Source organism: Eptatretus burgeri, chromosome 11, assembly GCF_056783735.1.
Source record: "Eptatretus burgeri isolate ZD-2024b chromosome 11, Ebu_testis_v1, whole genome shotgun sequence".
NCBI classification, from domain to species: domain Eukaryota; kingdom Metazoa; phylum Chordata; class Myxini; order Myxiniformes; family Myxinidae; genus Eptatretus; species Eptatretus burgeri.
In genome coordinates this window covers 33413922-33436624 of record NC_140971.1, presented here as the reverse complement: position 1 = coordinate 33436624, position 22703 = coordinate 33413922, and the positions used below count along the sequence as shown (strand labels likewise).

At 42.4% G+C, this 22703-nt stretch overlaps 1 protein-coding gene across 6 annotated transcripts in view; it reads right to left on the bottom strand.

The window, feature by feature from the left end:
* Positions 1–22703, bottom strand: part of LOC147016808 (immunoglobulin superfamily DCC subclass member 4-like) — a 187248-nt gene that overhangs the window by 108503 nt on the left and 56042 nt on the right. For all 6 annotated transcript variants that reach the window (XM_085845835.1, XM_085845834.1, XM_085845836.1 and 3 more), the window contains one exon: positions 3137–3281. In XM_085845835.1, coding sequence (XP_085701961.1) covers positions 3137–3281 — 145 coding nt within the window. The remainder of the gene's footprint in view (positions 1–3136; positions 3282–22703) is intronic.

Below are 22703 nucleotides of genomic sequence, written 5' to 3'. Positions count from 1 at the left end.
TTGAGAAGTTCGGCATGGATGCCACAGATCCCTGGAGCTTTGCCCCGTTTCAACTGGTTCACCGCAGCCCGTGTTTCCACAAGCGTAGGTGGACCACAGTTGATTCGAGGGTCAGCAACAGGGATTGTAACACCCTTGACATCCAACTCGACAGTTGGGGGATCAGCCTGGTACAACCGCTCAAAGTAACCGGCCCAGCGGGCCTTCACTTCAGACTCCTCTGTCAAGAGCCTACCACTCTCTGCTCGAACTGTAGTGCTCCGAGGGATGGGCTTGGATGAACGTAATGCGCGAATTCCCCTGTAAGCGGGACGAGAATCACCTGTCCACAGGTGATGCTCTACCCCTCACAGATTCCTCGCACATAGGCCTCCTTGTCCACCCTCAGTGCACGTACAGTTTTACGCCTCAGCTCCCTGAACAGCTCAGCTCTGCCATTCAGCCTGGCCCTGCGACTCTGGTCAATGGTATCCAGTGTCCCTTGAGAGACAAAATTCTTCTTTGCCCTGCGGTGAACTCCAAGGCATCCACCGGCAACATCAAGGACGGTGGTCTTGAAGGTGCTCCACAACTCTTCAGGACCCCCCAAAGCACCCAGACCCCCAAGTGTCCACTCAGCCTGTTCGCAAACTCCTCAGCTACTCTCTCATCCCTGAGCTTGGCAACATCCAACCTAGGCTGGGATGGTACCATTCTCCAGGATTTAAGGTGCAGCTTTAGAGTTGCTACAACAAGCCTGTGGTCAGTATTGAGGAACTGAGCACTCCGGTAGACCCTGCAGTTCTGGATCATCCTCCAACGACCGTCAATGAGGACATGGTCAATCTCCTTTGCCACACCGCCAGCGTTGGAATACCAAGTCCAGCGATGAGCTTGTGGGCGCTGAAACCATGAACCAGCCACCCTAAGTCCATGACTTCTTGCAAAGTCAAGGAACTTAGTGCCATTCTGGGTCATAGTTCCTGACCCATGGGGACCAACACACACCTCATAACCGTCCCTATCAGTTCCAGTCGATGCATTGAAATCCCCCAAGACTATAAGTGTATCTCGTCTGGGGCACTGATCAACCACAGACTCGAGCGTGGTGTAGAATGCATACTTCACGGTGAGATCACTCGCCTCAGTCGGAGCATAAACAGAGACCAGGGAAATGACACCTAAGGAGTGACGAATCCTTAATCTCATAATACGTTCGTTGACCGGTGTTACCTCAATTATCATTGGGGTCAGCTTATTGGACACAGCTACAGCAACTCCTTGGGTATGGTAACCATCAGAGCGACCAGACCAATAGTAGGTGTAACCACCCACCATTATCTCGCCGCAATCCGGTCTCCGAACCTCAGAGAGAGCTGCAATCCCGATGTCCAAACGCTTGAGCTCAGATGATAACAGAGACAGGTGATCATCCTCTCTTAGGGATAGGACATTCCAGGCACCCACCCGAAGGGACCGCCTCAGCTTAACCCAAGGAGACCGCCGTCTGGTGGACGACACCTCAGCACCACTCCGACACACTCTCCCGCAATCTGACCCAGGGATGTTACCCCGTGGTTTCCCTCCTATCAAAGATTTGGGGTCCCGAAGGCTTTGCCCCAATCCCGTCATCCGGTGAGCTGCCCTGCGAAGGGAAGCTGCACAGGAGGTACTCGCACGGAGTGGGTTTTCAGATTTTTTTGCGTTTTTGCGTTTTGCGGAGTGAAGGGTTTTACGGTGGCCAGAGTGCAAATCCTGCCACCAACCTCCTAATAAGAAGTGACCCAACTGCAGGAGGACGTCCGCAGACACAGTTGGGCACTAGATATGGATGGCCGTTGGCTCACAAGGAGCTCCTCCGCCCTTTGGCAGGTTTTGTTTTTAATCCTGCTGGGTGTCCATATCCAAACACCCTCCTCACCAGAAAACCTGGTGGAGGAGACGGTTTAGTCGCCGACAACCCGACCATGGAACAGGTTAGTACAGGTTTACATGGTACCTGGAGCAGGTCACAGATCGAACCTGACCTGACAGAATCAGTTGATGGATGTTAAAGATCCCACTGTGTCCTTCCAAATTCCAAATTCCAGCCCTAACCTACAGAAAACATTTCATCAGTGGCACAGCCATGCCCTCGGTCAATGATGCTACCACACAGCCTTGTGCTGCAAACATAAGTAGAAGAACAACACACGAGATGAGTGGTACACATGCCTTAAACACATTTGACCCAGGTCAGGTTGCAAATTCACTCTTACGAGATGGCCGGCAAGCCCACACGGAGGAACTTGCAGAGAACGTCCCAATGGAAATCTCATTATAACAGAAGCCATCTGGAATGGGCTGTGGCAAAGAGCGCATGTGTTCTTTGGGGGAGGCCAACCAGGAATCAGATGGCTATCACTGTCAGACATTTGGAACACGACGTTTCAAAACGACAACTGAAGTTTGTTTGGGAACACTGATCCGTCGATTCAAATTTTGATAACACCATCATCAAAGCAACTTTTCGGTTGCTTTATAAAAACACTGCTGGGTGAGAAGTTTCTATTTTGAAGCATCTGATGTGCAGAGGTGACGTGTTTGTAAAAAAAAAAAAAAAGTGACCTTTGAAACTTTGACTTCCAGTTCTGGGTCGAGCATTTAGAACATGCTAGAACATTTGCAGTTCACCAAATCCATCATGTCTTTCTGTTATTGTTTCACCCTTGTATTGTTGTTTGTGTTGTCATCCAACTTTCCATGTTTTACTATACATTGTGATGTATTATCATCCACAAGTCTCCCTCCATTCTGCCCCTCAACCCTACTGTCAGTGTGTTCCAACCAACCCCTGCCTCCCCCACTCCCCAATCTCTCTTTCTCATGTTCTTTTCATTCCGTTACATCATGATCCCCCCTGTGTTCTAGCTCCTCTATGAGCCTCAAATCAGTATACAATATTTTTTTATCAGTTACAGATGAACTACTTTTGGATATAGTACATTCAAGCACAGCTTCAGGCCTTACGGTAATCACTTGGAGAAATATAAAACCATTCGCCTTTCGGAGAAACATTTTTCTTTTAAAACCTGGTGTGACGGATACTATTCCAGCATCACCCCAAATGCATTAAAGCATTCCCAGTTGGTATGGCGGCTGTAACGCAGAGGCTTACCGCAAGTCAAATGTTGGGATTGGGTTTCCATCTCGCTCCCAAAAGATGCTGGGGACAGGATGGCCAGTGGCTGAACAATGCAGTCGGGCAGCAGCTCCGACAGCAATGGTCTGTGGCTCAGGATGCAACAAGAAACTTGGTGCAGCTAGTCAGGAGGACAAAAGGTGAAGGATATGATGAATGCAACAAAGAATGTGGCAAAGGAGATTTTTGTACAAATGTGCTTATTGAGTGCACAGTTAAGAGTAACTCTTAGCAACCAAGGCAAAGTTTATTCTTTGGAACTTATAATAATAAAAATACGAGTTTTCTTGCAAGGAACTTCAATGCAAGAGGAGGCCAGGAAGACCGTCAAAGCCATAGCTATGATTGCCAACTTAAGGTTGTTTGTCCGTGCTCTATCCTTTTTAAATGCGAAGCATCACGTACCATTTTCAAATGTTTGGTATGACTCGGCTGAAGTTGTGTTTGAACCACCGACCTTCCAGACTTAGGGCTGACACTAACCATTATGCCATCGAGTGGGGGTAAGCTCTTTGGTCTGATAAAAAGCGTTTCAAAGCTACAAATTCTTTAAGCTCAATAAAGTCCCATCATTACTCACACCTGCACCACTACATCTTTGCCTTCCTGCAGTTCTTTCCTTACAATAATGGGATCAAATACCAGATGAGGTTTTTTTTGAGCAAGATAATGAATGAAATCAACAAGATGTTGACGGAGGTATGCTAATATAGCCACCATGGGAAGCAAGGAGAAGCTGACGTCCTGGGCGTTAACCTAAAGCGATCAGTGAGGTCTTTTCTAAGAATGAGAAATAACAATAACAACAAGAAAAAAGTTTGAAAAGATCGAACAAATTAATTTGTTAAAGACCCAAGAGATTCATAAACAGAGTAGAGATAATTTCTAAAGGGATGGCTGATTGTTTGGTGGATGACAGTCATTTGCAGCATTAAGTGTTCTTTGGAATACATTCTCGTTCTTGCAACAATATGTTGAGGAGGTGGTGAATGCTGTAAAACATATAAAGAGAACGACGTGTCATTGCACCTATCAATGTTAGCCAATTGTCAGCGTGGTATCACGACAAAATGTGGTCGATGTTCAGTTAGGAAAAGTGAATAATGAACAGGTGAATAAATCATTTTCCAGCATTATAAACTCAACAGACCAAAGCCGTTTGAAGATTCTGGAAAATTAAAAAAAATTCAGAAGAGGAATTATTACACTTTACTTCCATCTCCACTGATCATACTCCTTTTACATTGAATGTGGAAAATCCTGTATGTCAATTACAATGAATCAGAGAAAAGACAAAGCCACCAGCTGGAGGAATTCCAAAGAGTTTGTAGACATGTCTGGATGTTATATTTGTTATCCTGCAGACATTTCCAGATTGATATGTCATGGACAACTCCAGAAGGATACCCTTCATTATCTGGGCTTGGCAGACACAGCTGTGGTTCCCCACGATGACATTTCACGAATCATGCTAACACCACAATTAGGTCCCATAATATTTTAATGATGTCCTTCCCTTACTGAAACATTAAATATGTATTACTCATGAGACATCAGATATAATGAGAAATAATAATGAGATTTTGGATATAAATTGGAATTGTGCTCATTGAAGGTGGGTTAGATATTTTACTCCTTCGAAACCTTAAGGTGTAGTTTTGAAAAGCATGGCTTGTAAGGATATTATCAGAGTGACAAACCTACACTGAAAGGAAGAGGTACTCTTCCTCCATATACTGCCACCCTGTTTGTTCTTCTACAATCATCCCCCATGTCATTCTCCCTCCTTCCCTGGTCCCCAGCCCGACACGTGTTAATAATTAGATGGAGTGGGGAGAGCAGAAAGTGGCAGCCATGGCCCCGCTGTGCTCTCTTTCATCGGTTTTCTCTCATGGGAAGCATTAAGCAAACTTTTGTGAGTGTGCGGCACAGCACCCCACTGCTCCATCCCGTTGTTAATCCATGTATTCCTGGTGTGCGACTGTACAACAAAGCACCAGAGAGAGGTGACTGGCGTAATAAAATGGAAGTGTGTGAAGTGGGAGTGTGAACCCTGAATGCTTCGTGAAAGGGAGAAAATACAAGATAATCATAATTCAAATTAATTGCTTATTAAAAGATCAATATATCCACAAAATGGCTTACATTCCCTCAACCAAGAGTGAAAAATTGTCTCATTTGGACTCATGATCAATGGCAACCCTGGAGGAGTCCTATTAAGGGACTGATGAATCAATTGGCAGTATGAAATATTTCGGGCCAACAAAATGAGTGGCATGGCTCTCGTTGACTACTTGTTCTTCTTTTAACAGTCCCAATTAATCCCACTTTCTTATGGTGCGAGCTGATGAGTATGATTGGCCGAAGTCTTTCACTAACTGGATGACCAGGACTGACATTTGACTGGAGCTGATTGAGACAAGTTAGGGGTGCCGGCGATAACTCATCTACCCTTCTGGAAAAACACAAGCTCAATGGTAAATGAAGACCACAAGGGGAAAACCAGAGATGTCACTTTTTATAAATTTCAGGGTTATTGCACCTGCCAATAGTTGGCAACATAAGGTTTCCTCTCACAATATTACTTTAACAAATAACCAGGGGTGTCACATAATTTATATGGTATAAAGTTTAGCCGTGCAATGAAAAAACAAGTGTTGTCAAAGCTGAACAAGTAGAAACCCAGAGTTGTCAGTACTTTACTCCTGGTTATCTCCCTTTCATTCATGTTAACTGTTCCACCATAATATTCAGAGTTGAGAAACTAAAAAATGAAAGGTTGTAAAACTTTCACAGCATAAACTCTGAGCACTACAATAGCCTATTTGGTTATATCATGGGCTCCATGGTTGGTGCATATCGTGGTTCAAGCCTGGTCAAACCTTTATTGTGAATTTTATGGGACCCATGCCGTGGCTTAATGGTTTGCGCGTCTGAGTACGCATCCTCATTCGATGTACCCACCGCCCAATCAACCTGCTTAGGTATATGAGGGAGTCACATGAGGTGACTTTGGCTATCGCGGGGGTGGTTTATCCTTGGTTTCCTCCCGGTTTTCCATCATATTAAGTAGTACGGAGTAAGAAATGGAGAATCCGTCGTCATAGAAGCGAAATACCCTTGAGTATGGCGTTGAACACCAATCAAACAAAAAAACAATGACCGTTTAATGTTGAAAAAAATAATCTGTGATCACCAAAGTCATGTAATGTATGCTAATAACCAACAAGCATGAATTTGCTGCACATCCTGGGTTAAAATTGCATGGCAATTATTAAACAAGGGAATAGCCAGTGATGTCAGTTTACAACATTGATTCGTTCTTTGCTCTTAAATTAAATAACACAGAAGCTTGGCAAATGCTACATGCGAACTTTGATCGGCCAATGATCACTCTTCCTTTTACTGGAAAGGAAATCTATATGACAGTTATTAAACAGTCCAGCAAAGTCTTGAAACTTTGTTTTTCAGTTTCTTCAAAATTGACTTATCCTGACATCTCTGGTTTTCCCCTTGTGGTCTTCAAATGATTTCTCTTTTTCTCTCTCTCTCTCTCCCCCTTGATATATATATATATATATATATATATATATATATATATATATATATATATATATATATATATATATATATATATATATATATATATATATATATATATATCTCCCCCACTCTTCATCGAACTATGGCTGAGATCCTCCACCTCAGTGATCTTCATATTTTTTAGAGGGGGGCCATTTTTGCCAATGAGACGTCAGTGTGTGAGCCGCCACACTGCCTACAGGACTCCGTAATGGCTCTTATGAGCCCATGCCCCCATGTACTCTTCTTCGTTGTGGTTAACTGGACTACAAGCATAATTGTTTGTATACTGCAACCATATCCTGATGTAATAATGTTACTTTTATGCTTCACGTTGGAATACTCACTTGAAACCATTGGGTCAATTTGATAGCATTTCTGGCAGATCATAATGGGGGTGTTTTAACATTTGTGTGTTATTGGCCATATGTTAGGAGCCACACTTAAGGCCACCAGGAGCCGCCAGTGGCTCGCGGGCCGTGCGATGAAGAACAGAGCTCCACATAATGAAGATGCGATTATAAAATGAAATACGCCATAAACTGGCCGTACTGGAACAGACTGAGATTTGACTGGAGTGAAGCTTTTGTAAATCACATGAAAACGGATCATCAGTGTGCAGAACAGTGGTGTGAGGTGGAGCGGAACGTTCCTCAGACCATGTTGTCACCCCCTCCGGAACCTCATGTATGCTACAAATGTAAAGCTTGCGTACAAGTAAATAACTTATGACCCCTTATCAGACTTTCATACATTATTTGTAGGTTGCAAATTAGAAATGATAAAACAAACATTATGTTAATTTTCCTTTTGTTTCTCTGCGATGACACTCATTTGGACTCACAAAACTGATGGCGTTCTCGAACTATCACACAACGACTCACTTTGAGGACAAAGATTTTGTTTTCATTGATTTATAAGATGCCATGTCCTGAACGCTTTCCCCCAAACCTTGTGCATAGTCTGCGACATGATTCAGTTACAAATCTTCCTTTGGTTCCAGAGATTGAACCTCCATCAATGGCACTTTTGTCCAGGAGGAATATGGCCTTAGTGGTTTATGGATGGGATGCCACGACAACTCTCAGGAAAATGCATTTTCCTGCCTTTTAGATGGCAAGAAAAACAAGGTCAATGCATGTGCTCAAAGCTGGTATGGGCTGTAGAATCTCTTGTACTGCTGCATCCTCCATTAGATGCGAGAAACAAACACTCAGGTCAGATGTACTCATTATTGAAGCAAGATGGATGGGTTTTAAAACATTTTCTGTCCAATCCTCAAGCAAAAAGTAGCATTTAACAAATGTGGTTTGGAGGAAAAAATAAAAAATGTAATGAGAGTTCAACCACCACTTTTCATCTTAATTTGTCCTGCATTTTAGGAATGCATGAAATGCAGAACGTGTATATAAATCAGCCAAGTAGTTTTCGATTCTATAAGGTTTTCACACAGAGAAACTGTTTTAATACTGCACAGTACTGTAAACCACTGGGACTTGTAATACACTCTCCTACCGGGAGCAGCCCTGACCGATACATATTTACAATGACAATTTGTGTCATCTCCCCCTGACGAACCTCGGTGCCTATTAATTTTTATTAACACATAAAACCATCCTGGGTTCACTGCAAGCACAACCATCAGACTTTAAGTCATTCCGTCCAGTGCCTGAGGAGCGCATACAAGTCAAGCACGCACGCACGCACGCACGCACGCACGCACGCACGCACACACACACACACACACACACACACACACACACACACACACACACACACACACACCAAATTAAGACCTGCCTCGAGTTACTGAAAAGACAAAGATATGTGTTGCATTTTTTGTTGCAATTTAGAATCAGAACAGGCAATGCCTGTCATTGTAGGAGTTTGAATGATGACCTGTGAACTGAGGATATGAAACACAGCTGGTTCCGCTGTGGCATCATGTAAAGGGACTGCCCCCAAAATGCCAATTTAGGGAGGAACGCAACATCTTGGACATATTGCTTTCACTTCCATATTAAAATGCCTATTGTACCAGACAAGGCGTACACCTGAAAAAAAAAATACATGAATAAAGAATCCCAAAAATATCACTTGTTTTACATGTAGAAACTGGAACAGCACTTGTTCGAGTGCATACCTCCGACAGGCTTAACAGTTTACCTTTTGTAGCCCATTCTTAGTCTGGATCGACATCCAGGACTTAACCAAAGTCTAATAAACTTGTTCTTGTCACCTATCCAAATCATCCAGACATCCATCAAGTTTTGTCATAATCCGTCCATGTTTGGAGATACCATGCTATATATTGTTTTTGGCCCTATCTCTCAATGGTGAAGAATCAGTTAATTTTTTTTTTTTAATTCTCGTATCTGGACCCAGACCTGAATCTTCACCAAAACGGAATCAATTGGTTCCTGTCACACTCTCAACCTCTCCACCAAGTTTCATCCGAATCCCTCCTTAACTTCGTGAAATATCCTGCTCACAGACAGACAAACAAACAAACAAACAAACAGGGATGAAAACATAACCTGTCTTCTCTCTCCCACTGGATCCAACTTCACCCACCCTCCTTTACTCCCTCTGCAATTGATGTAGCTGTTACTAGCTCCCATCAAATAATTGGAATGTATGTTAAAGGATCTCGGATTAGCACGACGCAGCAATAGGTTCATCCCGACACCAAGTGTTCTGTTGCTTTGGAATATACAGGCTGATAAAATGTGGTTTATGGCCTTTCACTGAATGACCAATGCAAATCTCTTTAGAACAACAGAACGCAAATGAGTGCGTGCAGGTGGTTCTACGAGTAACAACAAACGGGCAGTACAGGATTGAGCCTCACGGTGTGGTGTGATGGCAAACCGGCTCACAAAGCAACCAACCCTTAATCTTTTCGAAACGTTCATAATCGTCTGTCCACCAAGCATTGAACTTTTGACCTTGATGAAATTCAGTCTCAATGGCAAGGAGGCTGCTGAAAAGGGGGATATTTAAGGGGCTACTGTCAGGTTGCAGCTAAAATGCCTACACAGCTTCTGCATAGCTGAGATTTTGCTCTCCGAGAAAGCACCATTTTTTAAAATCAAAAACTGATCACAGCATGCAGTGTCGCAACTCTAGCTCCGTAATGGAGAGAGAGAAAAAAATGCTTTTGAAACCACTTATGGAGGCCAGCTAACATGAAATTGTGTAAAACTGCATTCTATTTATTCCTGTTAGTAGGGAGGAAAAACCAGAAAATGACATTAAAAAAATCATTTCATATTAGAAGCTGGCATCCACCATGGATAGTTAGGCCATGGGGTGGTGCTTTGGACCAGGGTGGATGCCACCCCAGATTTCTCCGAAAAGGGTCTTAAATTAATCCTTTTCCCAAAAAACACAATTTGGAAAATTGTCCAAAATGTGGGCTAGAGATTTACATTATTGCTCATTACTAATTAGCCAATAGTCACAAAGCAGCAAATAACCACTTATCTTGTAGCTACAAACATTAGCTACAAGTTGATAGTAAAACATTTCAATCAGGTGATTATTAAGGGCTCCAGGGTCCAAAACGTCATGTGACCCTTAAAACCCCTAAATTTAGGCTACTGGTTAGTTTAAACCCCAGAATAAATATTAATATTCAATATAGCTCTTTAAAACAAATATTGTTTTGAAGTAGACATATGTGGGCAGTTTTTGAAAAATGTCCCATTACTCAGTCTTAAAAGGGGTATGAATTAAAGAGGGTCAAATTTGGCCCCTTTTTCCCGAAAATCTTAATTTCGGATTTGTCAACTTTATTTTCAGCACGCAGGATCACATGGATACCACAGTTCATATAGTTTGCATATTTGGGCCCTATGAGATGAAGATATAAGTGGATACAAGGGGTACAGGGGAAAGGGAGGAATTTGGACCCCTTTAAACCTAAATTATGTGTAGGGGCCCACAGCAACTGCATAACGGTCGATTTTTTAGTTAAAAAATGCTTGCTGCAACAATTTATTCAAGGGCAACAAAATAATAAATTCTCCCATAAAAGTGTTGCTTTCAGTCAACAGAGGGCACATTTGCTGTTGGGTTCACTGAAGTGAAAGTGCATTGTTGTCATTCTATTATTCCATCTTTCAAAATATATCTCATTTACATGACTTTGATGGATACAATTGCTAGGTCGGTTGGTTTATTAAATCTGTTTCTTCAATCACATATTGAGCTGTAGATATACAATGCCATAATTACAGACAAGAAATTAGAAACTTGTGCATGAGCCATAATGCAATAGTCTGTGAGTTGAGGGGTCATCTCATTTAGATGTAAATTCAGAACTAAGTGAAGTGCAACTAAGGTAACTATCATCATGAAGATGCACCATATGGATAATTTATGTGTCTGTGCATTATCAAAGAAGTCATTGCCATAAAGACATGTCTTCTGGATGTAAATCATGGGTAATAGCCACTCAATGAACCTTTGAAATGGTCCATTGTAAATCCCTCTAGGGAGTATCAAGTTGTTTTTTAAAAATGTTTATTGTTAAAAAAGATTGATTTTCAACTTAAATATAAATAAACATTTTAATTTATTGAATTTTCTTCTTTCATTCCAGAAAATGGATTCTGCGGCAACTCTAAAACGAAGAAGAAGTGATAGTTTTTCAGTGGAAAAATGCCTACTTTGCCAGAAGGGTGGGAAAGACGATATACGCAAATGCACTCCTCAAGGTATTCACACCCTGAAGGAAGCTCTAGCAACAAGACTTAAATACAACTGTGACAAGTATATGGACACAATAGACCGTTTGCAAGGTGATGCAGTGGACCTCGTTGATTCGAGTAAAACATTACTGTGGCATAAGAACTGCTTTTCGTCATTCACAAGTTCATCACACCTTGATCGGCTGAGAAGGAAATTGGATTCTGCACCTGGAGTCATTTGCAAAGATGTTACCAATGTTCCATCAATACGATCACACAAATTATGCACGTTGGGGCACAATCTACCTTGTGGAGATGCGCAGCCTCCCACAGACGGCACCCATGGTCCACCGCCAATTTGAAAATGGACAATTCTCCATCAAGAGTTCAGAATCGAAGTTTTGTCAGGTTGCAACAGACCAAGCCTTAGAGCACATAAACAGAGTGGCCAAGGTATGTGGAGGATTAGTTGGGATCACAAGGATTGATTCTGCAAGGGACAAATGGTGTTTAACTCTGAATGAAAAATCTGCCATATCTGATGCCACATTTAAAATGTTTAACATGGATATTGATGATATAAACAGTGACTGGGGACACCAACAAGCTGGACCTGCTCGACTAGAACGTGACGAATCTGATACGAAGAAGTTGGTCCATGAACTGGAGCGCTTCCAAGTCTTTGACAGTTTGTCCAATGAACTTGTTGTCATCACCACATCAGATGTGGCACCTGATGATATAGCCAGTGCTCTAATCAATGCTGAATCCATGGGAGAGAAGGCCTTGGAGGAGTGTCACAGCGTGACTCAAGGAAAAGTCAGAGGACTTTTATTCAAAAATGAAGCGCCATAAACCAAAAATGCTAGAGAGCATGTACCATGTCAAAGTCCGAGATGGTGGAGGTAAAGAGAAGACCATAAAGGCTGACAGAGATCTTCTAAGAAGACTATTAGTTGCATCTCAGGGTTGTCGGGAAATCGACATGAAAAGCATTTTAGAACATGAATTGAGTCCAGTCCCACTTTCTCTTGCATCTACCAATTTCAAATTAAATAAGGGCAATAAGGCAGACCTCGCTACACTACTGATTGAGGATGTGGATGTAAAAAGTGAGATTGCAAAGAGTGACAAGAAGTCATTGGTAGTAATAGATGGACCAGCACTAATTCAACAAACTGGAAAACCAGATGGTGCAAAGATATTTGGAGACTTGGCTGACACATTCGTAACCAAGGTGTTGAACAATTACAGTGCCACATGTTGTAGGGTAGATGTTTTATTTGACAGATACAATGACTTGTCCATCATAAGCGGCACAAGGGAACAGCGGACGGGGTAAATTCGACCAATCAGGCGGCGTATTGACAATAGAGAAGTGACTGCCCCAAAACTGGAAACAATATATCAGCTTATCTGCCAACAAGGAAAACCTGGCTTCTTTCCTCAGCAACGAGCTGAGGGCCCAGTCTGGCAGGGTTCCTACAAATGGAGAACTTGTCATAGCAGGGGCATTTGAGAATGTGATGGAGACATTCACCACTAGCGAGAGGGACATATCCCATTTACATGAAAACCATGAAGAAGCGGACACTCGTATTCCGCTCCATGCGAAAGATGCTTTAGAACAAGGATTTGAAAAAATAATTATAAACTGCAAAGACACAGACGTCTTGGTGATGGCCACAGAATTGTTGCCAGGGTCCACTTCAGAAATTTGGATGAGAGCAGGAACACTAAAAAAACACAAAAAAAATTCCAGTTCACTTGATAGATATTCCATCAGAAGTGAAGCAGAACCTGATCCCATTCCATGCCCTCACAGGGTGTGATTCCACGAGCCAGTTCTCAGGGAAAGGTAAAAAGAGTGCCTAGAAGGTCTTCCTGCAATACCCATCTTTGCTTAAGGCCCGGTCACACCTTGACGTTTTAGCCAACGTATGCCGATTTTTGAATTTTTTTTCTAAAACGCTGGCACACGTTGAATACGTTATGGGTAAGTTTTGATAACATTGAGAGCACGCTGAAAAACACTGCCATACATCGTTGTACGCTGGCTTTAAAAGTTGTACTTTTTGGTTGTCCTCAAATTTTTTCATGCTTGAAATTTCACGACGTATGTCGGCGTATGACTCGCACGTTCCGCTACGCTGGCCACAAGTTGTATGCACGGTCTGCGATCGTTGACAGACGTCAACACATGCTACTTGTAAGTTAATCATAAGTTGAGACACGCCGAGGTAATGTTTAGCGTACCCGAAACTTATTTCTAACCTATGATTAACGTGTTGTTGGCACGTTACGCGATCGTTGCCACACGTCGACAGATGTTACTTTTAAGTTACTCATAGGCTGAAAGACGTCGGTATAATGGATCGTCCTTGCGTCAGCGTCCACGGCCACGGCCAGGACACTTATTTGCAGCATTCTTCAAACTTTTCTTCGGCATGAAGAGGATGTTCACACTTCAATGTCGAGCTTGGCTATGATTCCAATTGTCCATCGGCAGCGTCTATTTAAAATAGTCGAGTTTGAGCGTTTTAACACGTTCAGAAGAAACGCTTCAAATTTCCAAACCCCAGCGTCAAAAAACAAAGGCGAGTGACAGCAATTTAAATCGTTCATTGTAAACAATGAAAATAGTTGAGTGGTACCGTTTAAAAGTCGTTGAGTGTAAAAAAATCCAATTGTTGAGCGCAAGCGTCTACTTTCAATAGTGGGGTTTGAGCGATTTAGCACGTTCAATAGAAACGATTAAAATTTCCGAGCACCAGCGTCAAAAAACAAAGGCGAGTGACAGCAATTTAAATCGTTCATTGTAAACAATGAAAATAGCTGAGTGGTACCGTTTAAAAGTCATTGAGTGTAAAAAAAATCCAATTGTTGAGCGCAAGCATCTACTTTCAATAGTGGAGATGCAGCCATTTAAATCGTCGAGTGGCAGCCTATGAATAGCAAACCCTACGTCACCGGCAAAGATAAACTGCCGCACGATATGGACAAGTTAGGCTATCGTTGGGCATAGTTTGTGAACGCCGGCTACACGATAATTATAATTATTCGTTGGTATACCGTATCTCTAAGTAATCAAAGCGCTCTATGCACATTATTAGTTCATTGTGCATTTGTCCAACCCATTAGGAATAGACTTTAATCGTAAAAACAAGCTATAGCTCATTGTTGAAAAAGCCCCATAAAAAATTAGCCGCGAAGAACTTCGAACAATGGTGCAAAGATGTCTCCTACCCGTGGACACGCGGACGCAAGGACAATCCATCATAACCCACACCCTCCCCCTCACACTCACCTACTACTGCCAACATGAATAAACTACTACTAATACTAATACTGATACTGATACTGTTACTGCTGACATGGACATCGACTCAAAAAGGACTCGAAAACACTGTTGGGTTCCCCTTTTATGAACACCATTTTTATATACCAATTCCCAAAACCGCTGGGAACACGTCTTTATATGGCAGTTGTAAGCTAGAAACACGTTCATTTATTTTTTTTGTCGACCGGAAGACGTCATTGGAATACCTCTACATACGTCGATGTGTGTTGGGACTACGTAAAGAATTGGTTCAAAGCACGTCAAACATAAGTTAGAAATAAGTTTCGCGTAAAAAAGACATTACCGCAACGTGTTTCGACTTATGAGTAGCTTATAAGTAGCGTTTGTGGACGTGTGTAAGCGTCCACATATCGTGTGTAAAACTTATCCCCATCGCATGAGGAACGTGTGTCATACGCCGAGTACGTCGTAAAATTTTGAACATGTTTAAAATTTCTTGACGTACTCTACTTACTACGACGTATGATAGCATAATTTAGCGTTCTACTCACGTATACCAAACTTACTCATACCGTATTTGACGTGCCCCAACGTTTTAGACACATTTTTCTTAGGTCGGCATACGCTGGCAAGATTGCCAAGGTGTGACCGCGATGTTGACACTTCCATTTCTACGGCAGTTATGATTCGAATCGTTGTGCGTCAGCCTTTTAATAGGCTACGTCACGACATCGTCGGCGATGCGTGCAACGCGCTATGCCTAAGTTAGACTATCGTTGGGCATCGGTTGTGTAGGCCCACAACAGGTTCAGCATTCGTTGGTATAAGTTATCTATAACACAACGGAACGTTCTGTGTCCGTTACCAATGCGTTATACATAAGACCAAGTCGCTATGAATACGTCCGAATCTTTAAAAAAAAAACATCAAAAGTTCAACGTAAGCCAGCGTTTTACATACATTTTAATACGTTGCCATCGCTGGCTAAAACGTCAAGTTGTGACCGGGCCTTTAGTGGCTTGGGAGAGCACGAACTTTCTGAAATGACATTTGGTGAAGTTGAAAAGTTTGTGTGCATTTTGTATACAGGGAATGACAACATGGAACATATCAATGAAGTGAGACACCACTTATTCGTCAAGGGAAGAAAGTCACTTGAATCCCTCCCTCCTACTGAGGATGCCCTTAAACATCATGTTGAAAGAGCAAATTATCAAAGCTGTGTCTGGAGGCAAGCACTTGAACCCAAACAAGTGCTCCCCGATCCAATAACTAGAGGCTGGAAAAAGGAAGGGAACACATTGAAGCCAATCCTAAACACACTGGATTCTGTACCAGAGAAATGTCTACAACTCGTTACATGTCAATGCCGAGGTGGTTGCACAGGTCGATGTGGATGTGCTGCTCATGGTATACCTTGTATTGCTAGCCGTTTCTGTGATGGAGTGTGTCACAACTCAAACAACCATGTGGATGAGGACAGCAGCTAGTTATTCCATGGAGGTATACCTCCATGGTTATTCATGTAGTAGTACTTCTTGCACATTCATGTAGGCCAGTACGCCTACCTACAAATGCCTAACATTTTACCACAGGTACTGTACATGTAGTGTGCTGCTGGACCCTTCAGTTCTACTATCCAATCATTTGAATCATAGTTAATTAACCCGTATTGACATAATGCACTAATTTCACAATACATGGAGGTACTTGTCAGATCCTATCAAGGCATTTGACTAAAATTAATTTAGGATTCAAGGGGTCCAAATTCCTCCCTTTCCCCCATACCCCTTGTATCCACTTACATCTTCATCTCATAGGGCCCAAATATGCAAACTATATGAACTGTGGTATCCATGTGATCATTGCTGAAAATAAAGTTGACAAACCAGAAATTCCGATTTTTCAGATTTTTGGGGAAAAGTGGGAAAAAGGGCTCAACATTGACCCTCTTTAATTCATACCCCTTTTAAGACTGAGTAATGGGACGTTTTTCAGAAAACTGCCCACATATGTCTACTTTAAAACAATATTTGTTTTAAAGATCTATATTGAATATTAATATTTATACTGGGGTTTAAACTAAGCAGTAGCCTAAATTTAGGGGTTTTTAAGGGTCACATGACGTTTTGGACCCTGGAGCCCTTAATAATCACCCCATTGAAATGTTTTTACTATCAACTTGTAGCTGATGTTTGTAGCTACAAGATAGTGGTCATTTGCTGCTTTGTGACTATTGGCTAATTAGTAATTTTTTTCCTAATTAGGCTACTTTTCCAAATTGTGTTTTTTGGGAAAAGGGTTAATTTGAGACCCTTTTCAGAAAAAAAATCTGGGGTGGCATCCACCCTGGTCCAAAGCACCACCCCATGGCCTAACTATCCATGGTGGATGCCAGCTTCTAATATGAAATGATTTTAAAATGTTGTCCAGGCCTCTTTTTTCACTTCGCCTCCCTACTATGTCCCCTTCAGAACAATTTTTACCATGAGAGAAAATAAAGTGGCTTCCTTTTCTCAGAGACCGAAGTATAAATTGTTTAAAGCACTATTTCACTCGATGTGCAATTTATTTCACTGCCATTTAGAAATTATTTCATGAGCATTATTAACAGACAGGACAAATTGTTCAACCCAAAGGAAAAAAAGCTCCATTTAGAGGAGAATATCGATGAAATCTACCCCCACCCCCCAAATCCCTCAATGCTACTCGATGTGCTTGCACTGTAAAGCTTCCCTCACGATGTCTGAACAAAATAACTCAGAATCAGACTTCTGTATCATGCTCTATCTAGAGAACACCAGTTCTGCCAAGCAATTTCTTCTCAAATGCATCTATCCGAAGAATGGTGCACATGCTAATGCTTCATCCTGCCTGCGAAACACCAGGGTGGTACTTTATAGCTGCATCAAGATTCAAACCCCAGGCTAGGCAGCTCAGAAGTGAGTGTGTTCAGAACCAGAAGCAGCAGCTCAGAACCAGCCAAAAAAAAACAGAAGACCAGGCACCCAATTTTTTTTTCAGGACACATACTACCTTTCTCTAACAACAAAAACGATAGTCTGTGTCCTTTACCCCCATCATTCTTCTGATATCACAGACATACCACTAATCACTAACTTTCTCACACCATAAGGTGTGTAAGAGGAGAACACTTAGGGTTAACGTCAATGGCTGCATTGATCTTGTCAGGTGATGAAAAAAAAATCTCCCCAAAGTTGTTTATAACAGCAAGTATGATGTATTGTGATGTTGTGTCTGCGTATGCGTGGACAGGCCTGGTGTGCGATGGTCAGATTAAAAGCTTGTCGGCCAATGGCGGTGTTCTGGTAACCCGTGTTTCTCTTTGCCTCTTGACACGTTTCGGTTCTGGGAGAACTGAACATCTGGCGACAAGGATAAACTATTTTGCCTTGGAGACTGTCTTGTTCTCTCTTCCTGAAGTCATGGCCACATTTGGGACGATTAGACAGTTTAAATCCAAAGAGGAAGAGTGGTCGCTGTATGTTGACCATATGCAGCACTCTTTCACAGCTCATGACATTACGAGTGTGGAGAAACAACGGTCCATAATGCTAAGTGTTTGCGGGGCACCAACATACAAGCTCATGTCAAGCTTGTTCGCACCGAGGAAACTGGGAGACGTCCCATTTTCGGAGCTGGTTAAAGTCGTTGAACAGCACCGGAATTCGAGGCCGTCGGTGTTGGATTTTGTTGAAACAACGTTGCATTTTTCCAAGACCCTGAATATAGCTTCGTCAATGGAAATGGCGCAAAAGAACGCATTGGATCTCCGTGAACATGCCGGAGTAGTGTGGGATCAGGGAGCAGTTAACAAGATGACGAGTTTGAATCGCGAGCAGAACCCCCCATGCTTTATCTTTTGAAGAGGGGTCCGCAGTAACATGTGATTGCTGTGGACGGACGGTTCATAATCAAACTAGTGAGTGTTCAGCTATAAATGTGGACTGCAATATATGTGGCAAAAAGGGTCACTTTGCAAGAGTCTGTCGTTCGAAACCCAAACCCCAAAGCATTCCTCGGAGCAAGAACAGCTCTCCACAGGGAACGAGCAAAAGGTCTCAATAAAGACATATTAGTTAGAGGAGGAAAATGAACAGGACACGTACAGTCTTTTTCATAAATCGAGCAACCAAGCAAAATCCAAACCACTGGTTGTGAGGTTGGAGGTATAAGGCAGAGAAGTACAGATGCAAATAGATACCGAGTCTCCGGTATCACTGATGAGTGAGGCTATGTTTCAAGATAAGTGGAGGGCAGACAACCCAAACAGACCCACAATCTGCCCCAGTCAGACCATACTATGTACACATACTGGTGAACCTGTGTATATTGTGGGAGAATGCAAAGTCGCTGTAAGGTATGGCACACAGAAGGCAGAGTTGACCTTAATCGTGGTGAGAGGTTCAGGGACCAGTCTGCTGGGGACGGGATTGGCTCCGAGGAATCCGGTTGAATTGGCAGGAGGTGAACAACCTCAATGCCAGTCATCAATTGTGGAAACTCTTTAAGGACTATGGAGACCTTTTCACATTGGAGCTGGGAAAACAGAAAGGAATGGAGGTTGAGCTAGATATTGACCCAAATGCAATTCCTAAGTTTGTGAAAGCATGCCCGGTACCATTTTCGCTGGAGGGAAGGTAGATCAGGAGTTGGATCGGTTACTAAAAGCTGGGATCATAGAACCTGTACAATTTTCTCGTTGGGCAGCTCCGATCGTCCCAGTTATGAAAGGAGATGGCTCAGTTTGGGTATGCAGAGATAACAAGGTTACAGTCAATATGGCAGCCCGCTCAGACACGTACCTCAATCCGTGCATTGATGAATTGTTCACAAAACATCCTGGGGGGAAACTCTTCACAAAGCTAGACTTTAGCCACACTGACCAGCAGTTGGTTTTGTCAAAAACTTCATGTGAATTTGCCACAATAAACACACATCAGGGATTGTTCAGAAATACACACGCTCACCATTTGGCGTATCAACGGCGCCATCTGTGTTCCAACGCATCATGGAAAATATGCTGGTGGGGATTCCAGGAGTCGTGGTCTACCTTTATGATTTGTTAGTAACGGGAAATTCGATTATCGACCATCTTTGCAACCTTAAGAGTGTCTTGAAGAAGTTGAAAGATGCGGGATTGCGATTACAACGACAAAAATGTGTTTTTCTCGCTGCTGAAGTCACACACCTCGGACACAAGTTAACCGTGAATGGGATACAGCCGACCGATGAGAAGGTCAGGGCAATCACCGAGGCACCTGCACCAAAGAATGTAAAATAACTGGTCTTTCTTTGGGCAGCTGAACTACTTTGGCAAGTTTTTGACGGATTTATCATCTGCACTTGAGCCTCTATAATCACCGACTATGGAAGGAGGTGCAGTGGCAATGGAAGAAGGGTCAACAAAGAGCATTCCAAAAAGCAAAGTGCTTGCTGAAATCCACACACGTCCTCACTCATTCCGATGATTGCAAGAAACTAGTGGTGTCATGTGACGCCAGTCCATCTGGTGTCGGAGCAGTGCTGGCGCACATAATGCCAGCTGGGACAGAGAGGCCGATTGGGTATGGTTCACGCACGTTGAAAAAGGCAGAGCGCAGATACTCGCAGGTCGATAAGGAAGGCCTCGCAGTAATTTTTGGAGTTAAGAAATTCCACATCTATCTGCATGGTCATGCCTTTCAAATACATATAGACCACAAGCCCTTGCTCGGGTTATTTAATGAAAAGCGGGCTATTCCAACAATGGCACCACTTCAAGTTCAGCATTGAGCATTAACCCTTGCAGCCTACGATTATCACATTGTATACAAACCTGGCATGGACAATGCTGATGTGCTGAGCCATGTTCCATGTGCACTGACTGGGCAGGATGCTCCAATACCAGGAGAAGTGACTCTCTTGATGGACACAATGGAGAGTTCACTGATCACCCCTACGCATGTATGGATAATGACAGGCAGGGACACTGTGCTTTCACGCGTTCGTGAGTACATCATCGGAGGTTGGCCAGGTACATTGCCACAGGAAGAATTCAAACCATTTGCTAGTCATAAACAGGAACTGAGTGTTCGTGTAGGTTGTGTGCTCTGGGGAGCATGGGCTGGACTGCTACCTCGATGCCAACATCAGATGGTTGACATGTTGCACGAGGGCCACCCAGGTATTGTAAGGATGAAGGCTTTGGCACGAAGCTACGAATGAATATTGACTTGGAGCAAAGAGTTAAAGGATGTCGTGAATGTCAGGAATTCCAGAAACTTCCTTCCAAAGCACCACTGCATCCTTGGAAGTACCCTAGTCAACCATGGTCACGCATACATACATGTTACATGAATTTACGCAATTTTCCAAAAAATTGACTCAGTTGGCCATTTTGACACACTTTCGGTTATGCGATTGGCATGGCCTCTGGAATTTCACATCCCTACCCTGGCCTAACGTAAAGCAAATTTGGTAGCATTGTGACTGGTGGGTATGGAGAAAAGATTTTGAAGGAATATACCAAGTCCGCAATTTTGACCTACTTAAAGTCATGTAACAGGAACAAGCTTTGCAATCCCCATTACGAGTCAGGAGCGGAATGTTGTTGCCAAATTTCAGCCGGATTGGCCCGCCGGTTTGGCTGGAGAAGTCGAAATAGGAGACTGACGGACAAACGGACAGACAGACAGACGGTGCACGATGACAATACCTTATCTAAAATTCCAATTTCAGATAAGCTAATAATAATAATAACAACAACAACAACAACAATAATAATAACAACTAGAATGCATCTCAAAATGCAAAGCCCGTCCACGTCCGCTTTGTACTCAAACTAAACTTGATGAAAACGACAGTTAAAAAAACAAAATTGAACATTTTATTAATTTGCGTCCTCCACAATCTCAAAATAAAGGTTTGTTGAAGTTTGATGACAAAAGCTCAATTGGTAAAAATGTTTCGGCCTGGACATGCACACTGAATCTCAATAGTAAACAATTGGATTTTGATGAAAAGATTCATGGCTGGTCTACCACTTCACCGATAACGTCATCCTTACAATCCATTACTCCCCATTGGGAACAGGATGAGATGTGCCAAGTTTCAAATTTTTCCGATGAGCGGTTTTAGAGAGGTAACATTTTAATATTCGTGTTTAATCCAAGATTGCTCCATACCACGTGGCCTATGCATCACAATTATCATCAAAATATTCTCCATTGGGGAGGGGGGGGTGGTGGGTCGTTCCTACCATGAAAATTGTGTCAATTGGAGAAGTGGTTGCCGATAAAAAAAAACAATGGCCTGGATGTTAAAAAAAAATGTAGCAAAAAAAACAAAAAAAAAGGCAAAAAAGGGTCAAATAATAACACTAATAATAATAATAATAATAATGAAAATGAAAATTATTTTAACAAAGTTATTAATTTATCTTCTCCATATTCTCATAATAAAGCTTTGTGGAAAATTTAATAACAAAAGCTCAAATGGTAAAAAAGATTACGGCCCAGACAGACACACAGACGGACAGACAGAAGTGATTGTAAAGCCCTGACTTTCTGCAAGGGAATGGGCTAATAATAGCAATAATGTGGCATTAATTACAGTGGTCACTATTAAGAACTAATTTTTGGGAGAGTGAGGAAGGGGTGTGAGTTAACAGTTGGGCTTAAATATAATGTACTCTGTTACTATTACTATCATTATTAGCCCATCCCCTGCATAGCAGAAGACAGGGTTTTGCAATCCGTGTGTGTGTGTGTGTGTGTGTGTGTCTGTGTGTCTGTGTGTGTGTCTGTGTGTGTGTGTGTCTGTGTGTCTGTGTGTGTGTCTGTGTGTGTGTGTGTCTGTCTGTCTAGACCATAAGGTTTTTACCATTTGAGCTTTTTACATCAAATTTTCAACAAAGCTTTATTTTCAGAATATGGAGAAGCCAAATCAAGAATTTGGTCAAAAG